This window comes from Petaurus breviceps, unplaced genomic scaffold, assembly GCF_028583685.1.
Source record: "Petaurus breviceps papuanus isolate PSGF00001 unplaced genomic scaffold, PetGlider_PUasm1.0 90865, whole genome shotgun sequence".
Lineage (NCBI taxonomy): Eukaryota > Metazoa > Chordata > Mammalia > Diprotodontia > Petauridae > Petaurus > Petaurus breviceps.
The window spans coordinates 4,622,693-4,638,373 of record NW_027187367.1 but is presented as its reverse complement, the minus strand read 5'-3'; the positions used below and the strand labels follow the sequence as shown (position 1 = coordinate 4,638,373).

Here is a 15,681-nt window from a genome sequence, read left to right as displayed (position 1 = left end):
GGCCTGTGATGACTTTGATCCTTCCTCTCTCCCCACCACTCTCAGCAGAGTTTGGTACAAAGGTATGGGAACACAGTTCCATCAGTGGGTGTCTGGGAGTGGCCAGGAAAATGTTAATTATTGTTTCCTATTCTTGACCTCTTTCGGATGTTCCAGGGACAGTAATGTGGGAGACATCATGCCCACTCATCCCTGTGACCCCATCTTGGCTCCCACAATATACTGACCTGCCATCTTGTATTCTCACCCCAAGGATTTGAGAGGAATACTGGGGCCGTGAATAGCCATAGTCCCGAGCAACCCCAGCCAGGGCCAGTAGGACATCTAGTCGGGAAGCAAGCTCTATCACTCGGTTCAGCACTGCCCCCCGGGACAGCACCTGGCACTGCAGCTGGTACATCAGTAACATCTCTCCATCTGGGTGGGGAAATGGTAGAGAAAGGGTTGGGGGAAAGGAAGGAAGACCAAGGAACACAGAGAAGGGAAACACAGATACATAGGATCAGATAGGGGAAGAGTTGATGGAGAGAAGCTAGTTAAGAGGAGAGAGGAGGACTGTCTAGGTCAACACCCACCCCTTCACTCACCTCTTATCTCACAGTGAAGGTCCCCCAGGATTGAGTCCAATTCCTTCGTTTGGGCACTTCGATAGTGTAGCTTTTCTTCAGACAAAAACTGTGGAGACAGGGGCTTGGACCCACTTTGGTATTCACAACCCTTCTCCATAAGGGGTCCCCTTCTCTCTTTTCTATTTTTGATTTTTTTCTACTTCTCTTCCCTCTCCCATCTTCCTCCTCTCTCCAACCATTCTTTGTCTCTCCATGTTTTTCCTTTCCTCTCTATTTTCTTCCCTTTTCTCTAGAGCTTACAAAAATCAGGCTTTGGAGGGGCGGCCAGGTGGCAGAGTGAGTAAGAGCACCGGCCCCAGTGTTGGGATGACCTGGGGGATTGAATCCGGGCTCAGACACTTAGCATGCACCCAGAAACACCTGGCTGTGTAACCTTGAGCAAGTTACTTAATCCCAATTGCTTAAAAAAAAAATCAGACTTTGGAAGCCCACTACCTTGGGTTGAGACTGAGAAATAGAACTGCCTTGGTCCTTAACTCAGCTCATTCATCAGCATCCCTAACCCACACCCTGGTCTACAACTCACCTTATTTACCACCATCCCTATCCCACATAGGATCAGGTTCTCACCATGAAATCTAGGCCCACAATCTCAAAGTCACTTGGATCTATCATAAATGGCAGGCGGGGGATAGAGAGAAGGAAGCCAATCTGGAGGGGTGAATGAGGGCAAATAAATTTGGAGGCTATTCTAGTTATCCAAGGGGAACTCAAAAGACCTTTGTCTCCCATGACTCCCCAACAGGCTCTAATGTTCCCCTCAATATCTACTGGGTTCACCCAGAAGCCTCTGGATCCATTTACACCCCACCAAAATTGGACTTCTGTCCCCTAAAAAAACAGTTATACTGGAGCCAGCTTGAAATAGCATAAGCCAACATTAAATTTTCAGTGTGTACATTTACAGCTCAGAAACTGGCAAACACTACAAATCTGAGTTTGATTTACTGTTCTGTCAATTGTCTAGACTTAAGAAAGTGATGGAAAAAAGGTCAGTAGTATAGATTAAACTGAACAGTGTGTTGATGTACTTTTTTTTCCACTTGGAGATCCAGTTGTCAAACATTTACCAATGGACCACTACCCCAAAGTGTCAAGATGAGTGTAAAGGAGATGCCACAATCCTCCTTCCCTCACCAAGGGAATGTAGAGAACACAGCATGAAGGAATGCGGCTATCCAGAGTCTCCAGCTCTTTCCGGGCAACCTCTGTGAGGAAACTGGGGAGTCCCATCAGCTTCCTTTTCTCTAGAGAAAGTAGTGGTGAATTAATGATGGATGTACTTAACACATATTCTCTTTGATATGAGGACAGAGCTGTAAACTAAATAGGAGCAGGGACCTTGTTTGATCTAATCTGTATATACGCCATTTCCAGCACCTAGCACAGAGCTCTGCACATCTTTGCTATTGAAAAAATAAGGATTGAGATCTCCTCCCTACACCCTTCTCCAGGTTTCAGCCATGGGGGGGGGGGGAGGTTTCCAGGAACAATAAATATCCTGTGATGGAGCACATCTATGTTTCAAGGAGGATGGGGCCCCTCTCTCACCCTAAACTCACTCTCGTCAATATCTGGATCAATGTTGGGTCGGACAGCAAATCTATTTTCAGCAGTACTGCTCTCAAAGTCCACCTGGATGGGGAGAGCCTGTTCCTGTCACCACCATTCAACCCTACTTCCTATCCATGCCCCACCCCAAGGCCTTAGGCCTTCCTGGTTTTGTCCTTCTCCATCCTACAGATTAATCTCATCCATCCCTATTTCCAATCCATTCTATTTCCACTTTTGTTCTTCATCTTCTAGTTTCCTTGTTCTATTTTTCATCCCTTTCCCTTAGCCCACATCCTTTCCTGTCCCCAATATCCTGCCCCTCCCTCTGTCATCATTTCTCCCCTTATGCCACTATCCAGTCCTGCCCCTCTCCTCTTTTTCTCTTTTCCCTCACCACTTTGTTGATGAGGCAGGCAATATGGTGGAGATCATCAGAAAATTCCTGGGCGATATCCCGGAAAAGTTGGATAGACTGAGGCAGAGATCGACAAGTATTTCGAAGGCCCAGAGCACTATAAACTGTCTGCAGAGGAGGACAGGTAAAGAATCAGGGAGTTTCCCTTTTTGGAGCATCCTAAGAGAGACACTGAGAAAAAGAAATAGTGAGACCATGGTTGGGAAAAAAAAAAAAAGAAGAAATAGGCCATGAAGAAAGACATATAAACAAAAAGACAGAGAGAAATACAGGCAGAGAAGAGAGAGGCATGGTTGGGATGAGGCAGGTGAAGAAGGGAAGTGATGCTTGGGAGAACCGAGACTGGCAGAAATAAAATTTGGGTAAGGAATAGCTAAGAAGAGGAAGGCTGGGAGAATATCAATTTGGGACAAATATTTAAAGAGCTCCTGCTATTAAGGGGGGAGGGGAGGAGATAGAGTAAAATAATCTCTGCCCTCAAGAAGCTTACATTTTAGTTGGAGAAATACAACTAATGTACATAAATATCTAAATATATTTAAGGATTTTATCCTTAGTATGAGTTTTCTCCTCAATAATTCAATCATATAAATAATCTTAAACAATTACTATGGCTGAAAAAGCTTCTCTAAGTCATGCTTGGCTGATCCTCAGACAACAGACACAGAATACATTATGAAAAGGAATACTTCTAAGAAGGGACATGGTTGGATGCAGAGGCCCCTGGGGAGAACCTAGGTAAACCCATACTCAGAGTTTCCAGCTTGATATGATATACCAGGGCTTGCTTCAGTGTCAAGGCCTTTAAGAACCCAGTGAGGTGTGGCATGGGAGCAGGATCTTAGTACATGAAACACAGAACAATTTATTACTATACTATGTAGTATAATCAATACAACAATAAATCATATTGGTAGGGAGAAAAAGGAGGCCTTTGGATGCCTTTTTGATGTGCTCTCTTGGAGGTCTCAGTTTTCTCATCTGTAAAGTGAAGGAAATGGACTAGATGATCTCTCAGCCCCTTCTACCTCTAAGTCCAATGTTCCTATAATTTTTGTAAACCAGGAGAGCTGAGGCAAGCTTCATGGAGCCTAGAAGATTGGTGAGGATTTGGATAGGCAAAGGAGAATTTTCCAGCATGGACACAATAGCACAAAGAAAGATGAGCCCTGTGCTAGGTATCGGGGAATACAAAGTTCAGAGAAGATAGAACCCCAGCCCTCACAGATCTTAGTCTGGAAAGTTCTCTGGACCCCAGCAGTTAGGGGGTAGGGTAGAGGCAGGGAGTCACCCAGGAATGGGGGAAGCAGGGATCCTTACCTTATAGAGAATTTTCCAGTCGCTGACCTTGGTGTGTGAGAGGGCCATACGTCTCAGGATAAGCTACAGACAAACCAGGCACCTGTCACTGCCCTCTCCTCAAAGGGACCCCAGCACCCAAACTCCCACAGTAGCCCTGTTCTCTCCCCTTACACTGCTTCCCCCACCCTCACCCTGGGCAACCTGGCTTACAGGCACATTCTTGATGTGGCTTAGGAGTCCATGCAGGGTCAGTGCCATCTCTTGGTTCTGGGGCAGCAGGAAAAACTGGATAACATCCAGACGGGAATTCAGTTCCTCCAAGTCTTGGGTTGGCCGCATCAGCCACAACCTTCATGCAGGCAGGAGAGAGGCTAAGTCTATCTTTTTTCTCTGTCAATGGGCTTCTTGCTCAAAAGTCAGTGTTACAAGAGGCAGCTAGGTGGTGCAGGACCTGAGTTCAAATCCAACCTCAGATATTTAACACTTATTAGTGGTTCAACCTTGGGCAAATCACTTAACCCCAATTGCCCTGCCTTTCCCTCTCCAAAAAAGACCCCCCAAAAAAGTCAGTGTTACAAAGTGTTACAGTTACAAAGTCACTGAGATGACACATTAAGCAATTTTTACAATATTATCGTATTTGATCCTCACAACAATCCTTCGAGGTAGGTACTGTCATTATCATACTTTACAGTTGAGGAAACTGAGGCAAACAAAAATTAAATGACTTTCCCAGAGTCACACAGAAAGTAAGTGTCCAAGGCAGGATTTGAATTGAGGTCTTCCTGACTCCAGGCCTAGCCTCTATCCACTGTGCCACCTAGTTGCCAAGATGCAAAGGAAATACTATACTGGACAGCAACTCATAAATTATAACCTAATTTAGGGTTTTACAAAGCTTTCCTCACAACAGCCCTGTAGTATAGTTGTTAATGTGTGTGGGAGAGTGTACATGTATCCCAGGATTATAGATTTAGAGCTAGAAGGGGCCAGAGATGCCAGGGATTTTAAGTGTTAGAGAGGAGGAGGGAGAGCATTCCAAATATGGGGGCCTGGAGATGAGAGATGGAGTATAGTATGTGAGGAATAGAAAGTAGGTCAGTATGGTTGAATCATAGAATGTGTGCAAGGGACTAGAATGGAAGATTAGAAAGGTAGGGAGGGGCCAACTTGTGAAGAGCTTTAAATGCTAAACAGAGGAGTTTATACATGATCCTTGAGGTAATAGGGAGCCACTGAAGTATACTGAATTAGGGAAAGGGATGGGGAGAGATATAGCCAGACTTGCACTTTAGCAAAGTCATTTTGGCAGCTATGAGGTGGATGACTTGGATTAGGGAGAGAATTGAGGGAGGGAATCCAATTATATGGCTGTTGTAATAGTCCAGGCAAGATGTAATATGTGCTTGAACTAGAGTGGTGCCAATGTGAATGGAGAGAAGGGGATATTGTTGGAGGATGTTGTAAAGAAATACATGACAGGATTTGGCAACTAATTTCATACATGGTATGTTTGAGAGAACAGAGCAGAAGATGACACTGATTTCAAAAAGGAGTAGAACAGGAAAGAAGGTGGTACCTTCAACAGTAATAGGGAACCATATATACAAAAATATTTATAGCAGCTCTTTTTGTGGTAGCAAAGAATTGGAAATTAAGGGGTGCCCATCAACTGAGGAATGGCTGAACAAGTTGTGGTATATGCATGTTATGGAATACTGTTGTGCTATAAGAAACGAAGAGCAGACGGTCTTCATATTCACCTGGAGAGGCTTATATGAACTGATGCTGAGTGAGAAGAGTAGAACCAGGAAAAATTTGTACACAATTACAGATACAATGTATTTGTGATGACCAACTTTGATAGACTGGACTCTTCTCAGCAATGCAGTGATATAAGTCAATCCCAAAAGACTTCATGATGGAGAGAGATGTCTACATCCAGAGAAAGAACTGAGTTTGTGTCCAGGCTGAAGCAAACTCCCTGATATTTTTCCTTTTCTTGTTTGGTTTTATTTCCTCTTTACCATTTTTCATTCCATCTGATACAATCCGTCTTTATAACCTGACTAATGTCTAATGTGAAAGTAGTTACAGATCCTATACTTGACTGTATGCTGCCATGGGGGGGAGAGGAGGAGGGAGGGGGACAGAATGTGAAACTCAAGGAATTGTGGAATTGAATCTTGTAAACTATATGTAAACAAACAAATTAATAAAAAAAATTTAAAAAAGAAAAAAAAACAGTAATAGGGAACAGGGATTGGCTTAGGGAGAAATATAATGAGTTCTCTTTTAGACATTTTGAATTTGAGATGACTATTGGACACTCAGTTTGAAATGTCTAATGAGGAGTTGTTGATATCAGCCTGGAATTCAGGAGAAAGGCCATCATCAGATGGATAATTAAGAGATTGTTGGCAACTTTGGAGAGGGCCATTTCAGTTGAATGATGATGCTGGAAGTCAGACTGCTGAGGGCTTAGAAGAGGGAGAGGAGAGGAAATAGAAGCATCAACTATGGATGGATTTTTAATGAATTTAGAAGAGATACAGGGTTATCATAGCAAGTGTGATAGAAACTAGTGAGGGTTTTTGTTTGTTCAGGCTGGGGAATGTTTTGGTGTGTTTGTTGGTAGCAGGAAAGGTATTAATCTATAGGAAGACATTAAAGCTTCAAGAGAGAATGGAGATTATGGTGGAGGCAATCAGCTTCTGAAGATGATAGGGGATCAAAGGTACATGTAGAGGGATTGACCTTGGCAAGCAGAAGGGCTCAGAGAGTACAGTGAAGGAGACAGTAGAAAATAATGTCAGAAGGATTCGAGATGAGAAAGAAGGGAGAAGAGGGAGCTTTCTATGAATGGGCTCAATTTTTTGAAGTATGAAGTTAGGTCTTCAGGAGAGTTTGGGTAAGAAGTGGTATTAGAGGCTTAAAAAGAGAAGAAAATATTTAAGATGTCGGTGAGTGGGATAAGGAATCAATTATCAAGAAGTACCGGTTTGCATTCTGGAGAGCAATTTGAAATTATGTCCAAAGGGCAATCAAACTGTGTATATCCTTTGATCTAGCAATACTATTACTAGGTCTGTATCTCAAAGAGATCATAAAAAAGGGAAAGGACCAGAAGGTAAAAAAAAAAAATATTTATAACAGTTCTTTTTGTCGGGGTAAAGAATTGGAAATTGAGGGGATGCCCATCAGTGGGGGAATTGTTAAACAAGTTGTGGCAGATGAATGTGAATGGAATACTATTATGCTATAAGAAATGACGAGCAGGGGGCAGCTAGGTGGCACAGTGAGTAGAACGCCGGCCCCAGAGTCAGGAGGACCTGAGTTCAGATGTGACCTCAAGACACTTAACACACACACACACACACACACACACACACAAACCAGCCCTGTAACCTTGGCCAAGTGACTTAACCCCGATTGCCCTCCAAAAGGCAAAAAAAAAAAAAAAATTGACGAGCAGGTGGATCTCAGAAAAACCTAGAAAGACTCATATGAACTGATGCTGGGTGAAGTGAGCAGAACCAGGAGAACACTGTACACAGTAACAGTTAACGCTGCAATGATCAATTGTGATTAACTTAGCTGTTCTCAGCAATACAATGATCTAAGACAATTCTAAAAGACTCATGATGGAAAATATTTTCCATATCCAGAGAAAGAACTGATGGATTCTGAATGCAGATCAGAGCATACTATTTTCTCTTTTTTATGGTTTTTTCCTTTTGTCCTTTCTTCTTTCATAACATGATGTAAGGGTTATGGGATTTAAAGATCTTCCATGCCCCATTGGACTTGCTGATGTAGCAGGAAGGGGCGGAGCAAGAGGAAGCAGAAGCCAAGTTAGCGTTCCTGTGGTGGCTGGCGGTGGCGACTGCGGCAGCAGCAGCAGAGGCAGCGGCAGCGCAAAGCCCTTTTTGAGCCCTTTCTGCTAAGGACTCCTGCTGAGGACTGCCAGGGGCCGGAGCTGCTGGGAGCGCGCTTCCCGGACGCTGGGTGGTTGCTGTGAGTGGGGAGAGGAGGACCTTTGCCTGAGGTAGCCTGTTCTGTTTTAAAGGCTTGAAAATGTGGGTGCTTTCTACTTTATCTACCTGTGCCAATGTCATAACTACTCTGATGGCTTTCACTTTCTGGTTTTGGGACTCAGTCTTTTGGTATCTTAATAAATTTTCTAGTTTATTCCCCCATATGGCAAGCATGATGTATTTTGTGATGGATAATTATATCAGCATATCTGTAATCTCCATAGGCATTGTAAATATGGCATTGCTGATACACATGACTAATGTAGAAATATGTTTTACATAATTGCACATGTATAACCTATATCAGATTGTTTGCCATCTTGGGGAAAGAGGAGGGTAAGGAGGGAAAAAAATTTGGAACTCAAAATCTTTCAAAAAATGAATGCTGAAAAATGTCTTTACATGTAATTGGAAAAAATAAAATACTAATTTATAAAAAAGAACCTACAAAAAATTACTAGGTTTGGTTTGTTATGGTGAAGGCGCAGTTGAAGTTAACTAATATAAATTTTAAATGGATTTCATCATCATTGTTTCCTGATTTCCTCCCATTCCAATCAGGAGAGTAAGAGTAAAGGAGGTAGATGACAGGAATGATACAGGTTTGAGATTTGACAAGGCATGGTCAGTGATAGGACAAGGGAATGAGGGACCTAAGAGTACAGGAAAATAGAGAATTAAACGGATTCACCAAGGGGTCAAGATTGGTAAGGGAGAAAAGAGTAAACATAATAGGAATGATAGAATAGGATAGTACTGAGGGACTAGAGGAATTGAAAGTAATAGTAGGGATGAAGAGTAAGTTTAAGAGGAATAAGACAGAGATGGAAAAATAAAGAGTTATGACAAGATAAAATAATTTCAGGGTTCTTGTGGGTGATGGTGAGATAAAGATCATCCCTGTGTTAAAGCTGGGATGAAGTAGAAGGAAAAGTCATAGCAGTTGAGTATCACAATATCAGTACTGTAAAAGTGTTTCAACATACATGTCTTTGTATATCATTCTGGGTGTCCAAGTCTGGAAGAATGGGGCTGGAATGATTCTACCAGTGTATGGAACTATGTATCTATTCATATGCTAGAATTCATGTTACGTAGGATCATGGGACCCAGGACTTAGAGTCTTACCTCCTCCTTTTATACATGATGAAACAAAGAGGGAAAGTGACTTGTCCAAAGTTTCATAGCTAATAACAACAGAGTCATATCTTCTGACTCTCAATCTTGTGGTTTTCTCCACTATGCTCTAGTTGATATTAGCCACTTCACTGGTGGCTTTTGTTCAGGTTCAATCATCCCAGAGTCTTTAGCTCTCCTATATGTGGGTTTGGGGGGTGGGGTAGTGGAAAGATGAAGAATGATTACCCTACTCAAAACCTGTTTTGTATCCAAGGGCATGTCTACCACACATGTTAGGTTGAGATCAGAAACTTGTCCCTAGAGCAATGGAGAGGGTGTTGGTTATGAAATTACCCTATTTGTTAGATGGCCCATTTTGAATATCCTGGGAGTGAAATAAATATCAAGAGACCCAAGTGTTTAAATCACAGGTTTGACACTTATTCTGGGATGCCCCTACCCTGGTTCTCAGTTTTTTAACCTGTGAAATAAGCATGAAAATATTTGTGTTACCTGCTTCAAAGTATTGTGAGGAAAGTGTTTTGTAACTACCCAGAAAGGTAGCAGGGCACATAAAAAGACCCTCAAAGCAGAGGATCCATGTTCATATTCTACCTCTAATGGTTAATTTCCCTGAGCTTTGGATCCTTCATCTGTAAAATGAAGGGGCTTGAAGAAATGGCCTCTGTGGTCCCTTCTAGCTCCCCTCTATCTATAACCTTGCAGTACCAAGTATATGTGAATCAGTTCAATCAATCAAAATCAATTCACCCATACTCATGGATACAGAATATCAGAACCCAACAGAGATTAGAACCGGATCTATCACTTCAATGATAGAGGGAATTCATCCCCCCGCCCCAAAAAAAAAACTCCTTCTCTGCAGCTTTTTGTCTTAGAGCAGTGTTGTCTAAATCAAACAGAAACAGGGTCACTAAACAGTACATAGGATTCCCTGTCGGTGCATATTGACCTATTAACCACATCTTAACATTGTTTTATTGCATTTTTATTTCAGTACTTTTTTTTTTTTTTGCTTTTTGGAGGGCAATTGGGGTTAAGTGACTTGCCCAAAGTCACACAGCTAGTAATTGTGTCAAGTGTCTGAAACCATATTTCAGTACTTCTGAATTATATTTTAATCTGGTATGGGACAGTCAATGTATTGCTAGTCCAGCCTATGGACCCTGTGTTTGACACCTCTGACCTAGAACACTGAGAGGCTATTCAATTTCCTCAGGGTCACACCTGAACTCAAATTTTTCCTGGCTCTAAGGTAAGCTAGGTGGGGCACAGTGGATAGAGTGCCTGGGACCCTAGGGTCAGAAAGACTTGAGTTTGAATCTGTGTGACCTTGGGCTAATCACTTAGCCTCTGTCTGTCTCGGTTTCCTTATTTGTAAAATAGGGATAATAATAGCACCTACCTCACAGGATCATTGTGACAGTCAAATGAAATAATTTGTAAATTACTATAAATTATTAATGTAATAAGTAAATCAATTAGTACAATGTCTGATACATAGTAAGTACTATATAAATGTTAGCTATTATCCATTATCTCATGGGTGGGGAACCTGTAACCTTGAGGACACATGTGGCTCTCTAGATCCTCAAGTATGGCCCTCTGACTGAATCCAAACTTCAGAGAACAAAGGGCCACAGGTTCCCTCCCCCTACACTATCCAATGCCTCTAGTCCAATGACAGAAGGAACTTTAACAGTTATCTAGCTGAATTTCTTCATTATACAGATGAAGAAACAGGTAAACATTCGTGAGTGGGTGGTATAAGTCTGGGTGCTAGGGAGAACGTGTATAAACTGTGATGAGTACTAGTACAAACTATGTGTTTACATTCACATATAATATTATTGCATATGTGTGTGTCTGTGCCATGTTGGGTTTTGTGTATGTTCCATATGGGTATTTTATTGCCCATATGTGTATTCATGCATTTTGTATGTGTAAGTGCTCAGTCTGTATTATGGTATGGCCTGTGTGTCTGTATATACTAAGTGGTTTTGTTAATGAGTGTCTGTATGTAAGGTAACTCAGTGTATCATTAAAGATACAGAAACCTAGGTTTCAAGTCTCCGACTTGATGATTATTACCTGTGTAACCTTGGAAAAGTCAGTAGACATTTTTGGGTCACAATTTTTTATTAAAAGAAATAGGGCTAATAATCCCCACCCTCCCTATCTCCATGTATATTTTGTTTGCCCGGTATCCCTTGCTTTCTCCAGAACCTCTAGCAGAGCTTGCATTGTCTTTCCCACCATTTCCTGCTTTCTGAGGGTGTTACATTTAGGGATTAGCAAAACTGAATTGGGGCCACAGCAACCTCTTCCCCATTTTGCCACTGGAGGCTTTCAATAGGTAGACACATAAAAGTTGGTCACTTTTTCCTCCCAATGAAATAAATATTTTTTAATGTTGAAAAATATGACAATGGATGTGAATGTATTTTGTAAATTATAAACAGCTACACAGTTGTAAGGTACTGTGATTCTAATACTCACCTGAGCAATTTTTCACCCCACTTGGAGCAGCAGCGGTTGAGAATTCCTGAGAAAAAGGAGTAGGTGTGTCAGGCGTCAGGGAAAGGGAATGGGTGTGTCAGACCAAGCTGGGGCATGACCCAGCAAGGCGATTAGGGCTGGGGCATCAGTGCCTGGGGCCCTAGTGTTGGTGAGGCATGCTCAGGGGCGTTCCCGGATTTAGGATACAAAGGGAGCCAGAGCCAAATGCCAGGCCACATCCTGAGCGAGCACGACAGGGTGTTGGAAAGGGGCAGGACTGGGTGTGTCCACACACACACACTCACAGAATTTCACATACCTAATTTCACATAAAGATAGCAAATACATACATGACAGAGCTACATACAGAGAGGAAACATGGATATGAGGGTAAGTCAGAAAAGAAGAAAAGTCAGAACTTACAGAAGAAGCAAAGATGATGAAGAAAAGACATATATAAACCAAATGCAAATAGTTACACTGCTTCTCTTCAAAGAAACAAAATCCGGAGATTCATAAGTACAGAAAAGCTCTCACACAAAGGGGACCCAGAAACTGATGGATAAACATAAAGAGTGAAATGGCACACAGCTAGCTGCTAGGCACTAGCTTTCTTATACACAAAAGCACAAAGCAGACAAAGCCTCTGTGGGGGAAGTGAATGAATGCCCTGTGTTTTCAGGGAGAGTGGATGAGACGACACCTACCAAATAGGCTGAGTCCCTCCTTCAGTCCACTGGCCACTTTGTACACCGATGGGTGGGTCTCACTCTTAAATATTTGCAGGACCCTGTGGGGAACAGTTGGGGGAGGGAGGGAGAGGAAAAATATAATCTAGGAGTCCTGATGACATGCCCTAAGGGGGTGAAGAATCTTGGAATCCAAAAATAGGTTCCCTCAATTGCCTTCCTTTCCCCTTTAGAAAAGATGATACACATCTGTTCCCACCCACCAAATCCCTTCTGCCCTCCTTCTCCAGACAGACCTAGGGTTAGAGAAGGAGCCTCATTAGGCTTATTAGAGCTTTGGGGATTTAATCCTTCTTTTCACCTTCCCTTAAAACCCTTCTGTCCCTTTATTTACTCACCTGTATGTGTCCTGGTCTATGCTTACGAGATCTGTCCTGAGGATAGGAGAAAAAACAAAAAGGCGAGACTGGAGGGACACCTGTTTCTCCCAATGTCATCTTAGCCAGGAGTCCCACTTTGTAGCCCTTTTGTGCCCCCTATTTTACCTTTGATCATCTGTGTGTTTTTTATTTGACCTTGTGTTGGGGGTAATAACACAAAGTCTATGTGGAAAAAACTTCCTAAAAATGAGAAGCTATGGAAAGGTGAAAAATGCTGCCATATAAATTAGTGAGTTCCCCATCACTGAAGGTCTTCAGGTGGAGTCTGGATGATCTGTTGTCAAGTGTGAATGTTGTACAGGGATTTCTGGTCAAGTATAAGTTGATACAGGTGGCTTCGAGATCCCTGGCAATTCCCTGCCCTCTATCACCTTCTCTTAGTCCTACCTCCCCTCTCCCCAACACACACGCTCACTCTCTCTCTCTCTCTGAGTAGGTTACCTACAAGACAAATTTCTTGAAGCCTAGAATTGGGACACTGACGCTACCATCTTCTAGTTCCACACCGACTCTTCTCCTATTCAGAAACTTGAGCAACCCTCCCAGGGCTTGTACCTAGTGATAGCAGGATCAGTGGCAGAGGGAGAGATGTGTCAAGCCCCTCCAAGGTCACGGTGGAGGGCTGTATGAATACTAGGCAGAACCAAATGGGAGGTTTTTGAAGGATGGGCTCCCATGGCCTCTGATCTGGTCTGGGGCAGTTTTCTTCCCCCCAGACCAACTTTCCCTTCTGCCCCCCTCAAGGACCCTTCTAACCATGAGAGGACAATCAAATGGAATGATGGAAGAGAGGAAGAGGATTTTCTCAGTGCATGTCAAGGATTCTGGCATGAAGGAAAAGTTACCAGAGAGGATTCGCTGTTTGCTGATCTCTAGACCTGTGGGGACAGGGTGATTGGGAGAGTCAGGTCACAGAATGTCAGAGCTGGTAGCATGTTTAGAGATCACTTAGTCCAACCCTTTCATTTTAAGACTGGAGTTGGGGGAAGGAGGTAGGGACCTCTAATGATGATGATAATGGGGGATAAGCAAAGAAGCTAAAGAATGAGAGTGGGGATGGGGGCTATTGAGGCAGGACAAAAGTTATGGGTGGGCTGATACCAAAATCCACATGAGGCAACAGTACAGTTTCAGGGGTCCCCAGCTCCTTGTGTTCAGGTGAGACTGCAGGAGTAGAGAAGAATGAGTTCAGCTTAAGGTCCCCAGTTTTTCCCTTTCCCCCTAGCCTTGACCAGACATCTTCAGCCTCCCCCAAGATTCTGCCAACCATTCTTAGACATAGTCACCTTCCAGATACATCAGCCCTTCCCCAGACACCTCTAGTCCTCCCTCCAAACCTCCAATTCTGAGACACCTTATGTCCTAGACACCAAAGTCCTTTCCACATGTATTCAGTTTTCCCTCAAGCCCTCACCCAGGCCCCCCAGAAACTGAGCCATGTTCTTGTCCTGCTTGGCACTTGTGATGATGGATCTTGGGTTGATTTCATCCACAACTTGGTGAGAGAAAGCAGTCTTGGTTAATAAACAGAACTTCACCTTTCAGTGCAAACAAGAAGACCTCCCACTCTCAGCCAAAGTATTCACTCTTGTCACCCCAAGAGCCCATTTGCACCTTGGAACCTGGACAGGAATGCTAGGCACTGGGAACCTTGGGGAGGGAGGGCAGTAATGTTATCTGGGTGGAGATCCTCCCTGGAGATTTCTTATAATACACATCACAAGAAGGGCTGAATAGGATGATTTAGGGACAGGTATTATCATGTATCCATGAGTATGGCTGCAGTCCTGGCCCCTCCAGAGGATTATTCTCACCTCTCTGGAGAAGTCGGAGGCTCTCACAGTCAGGGGTGTCTGGCAGAAAATAGATGGTGGAATCAGCACTGTCATAGTAGGCTATGCCCAGGCACCCAGAATGCCACAGCACACACAGGTAGGTCTGTCAGAGAAGCACCCATTGTCATCTCCAAACTCCCACCACCCCCAGCTCTCCTCTGGGGGATACAAGTCCCCAGTTCCCACTTGACCCCCTCTACCTGGGCAGAGACTCAGGCTTCCCATGCAACTGCCCTCCCCCCAAACACCTCTGCTTGTCCTTCCTCTTCTTCCTCTCTATCCTGCACAAGGATTGAAGGACAGAGGGGGGCAGAAAGTGCTTCTGCTCCCTGATCCTGGGGGATGTCACTGGCTTGGGATCCCAAGAAAGCCATGGTTTCAGGGGACTCCGGTTCTAAAAAAAAAGAAAATGTTGGCCTGAGTCTGCCCTGCCCCTTCCCAGAAGTTCCCCAATGAGGACAAAGCTTCTCTTTAGGGAATTTGAATTTGAGTGAGGAGACACTCAAAGTGTGGGCCATTTTACTGGTAGCTCCGGGAAGGCAGGGACCCAAATCATCTTTATTTTTCTATCTTCTCCCCCCTCCCCTAACCTGGTGCAGCACCCTACATATACAGTAGGTGCTTAATAAATGTTGAATTTGTATCGAATGAAGGATTCTAGATTTCAAGATGAAGCATAATTTAAGAGCTCCATCTAGTTCATGCCCTTCAAATTTTACAGATGAAGAAAGAAATCGAGGACCAGAGCAGTTGATTGACTTGCCCAGGGTCACACAGCAAATCTTTGAACTCCAAAACCTGCGGCCACTCACTACTGAACCGTAGGCTGGGGTGGTCGATCAGGCCTTCGTGGGAGGATTGTGGGAAATGGTATGGGGTTCGAGGCGGGAGAGGGGGCTCTCAGGAGGAGGGGAACGTGCTGAAGGGTTTTGGGGCAAACCCGGCAGCGCCCGTTCCCGTCTCGGCCCGTAGACTTTGGAATTTGCGGTTTTTTTTTTACTGGAATTTGGGGGGGAAAGGACACAAGGGGAATTAAGCAATGTAAATGAACATGTGGGAGCCCCCACGTCTCTCCCCTCTGATTCACGTCCTCCCAGCCCTTCCAGCGTCGACCACACCCACAGGCTCCACACCCCCCCCC

General features: G+C 43.7%; 1 protein-coding gene across 1 annotated transcript in view; it reads right to left on the bottom strand.

Annotated features, from left to right (window-relative positions):
• The window catches only part of MSH5 (mutS homolog 5), an 18,372-nt gene that overhangs the window by 2,409 nt on the left and 282 nt on the right, over positions 1 to 15,681 (bottom strand). The window contains 18 exon segments of the mRNA XM_069073263.1: positions 1 to 92; positions 228 to 417; positions 588 to 675; positions 1,200 to 1,280; positions 1,767 to 1,876; positions 2,192 to 2,264; positions 2,578 to 2,706; positions 3,919 to 3,981; positions 4,111 to 4,249; positions 11,577 to 11,622; positions 12,284 to 12,366; positions 12,664 to 12,699; positions 13,151 to 13,260; positions 13,462 to 13,583; positions 13,807 to 13,869; positions 14,120 to 14,200; positions 14,520 to 14,643; positions 14,789 to 14,934. The exon segment at positions 1 to 92 is cut by the window's left edge and continues 65 nt beyond it. Coding sequence (XP_068929364.1) covers positions 1 to 92; positions 228 to 417; positions 588 to 675; positions 1,200 to 1,280; positions 1,767 to 1,876; positions 2,192 to 2,264; positions 2,578 to 2,706; positions 3,919 to 3,981; positions 4,111 to 4,249; positions 11,577 to 11,622; positions 12,284 to 12,366; positions 12,664 to 12,699; positions 13,151 to 13,260; positions 13,462 to 13,583; positions 13,807 to 13,869; positions 14,120 to 14,200; positions 14,520 to 14,643; positions 14,789 to 14,914 — 1,756 coding nt within the window. The 5' untranslated portion in view covers positions 14,915 to 14,934.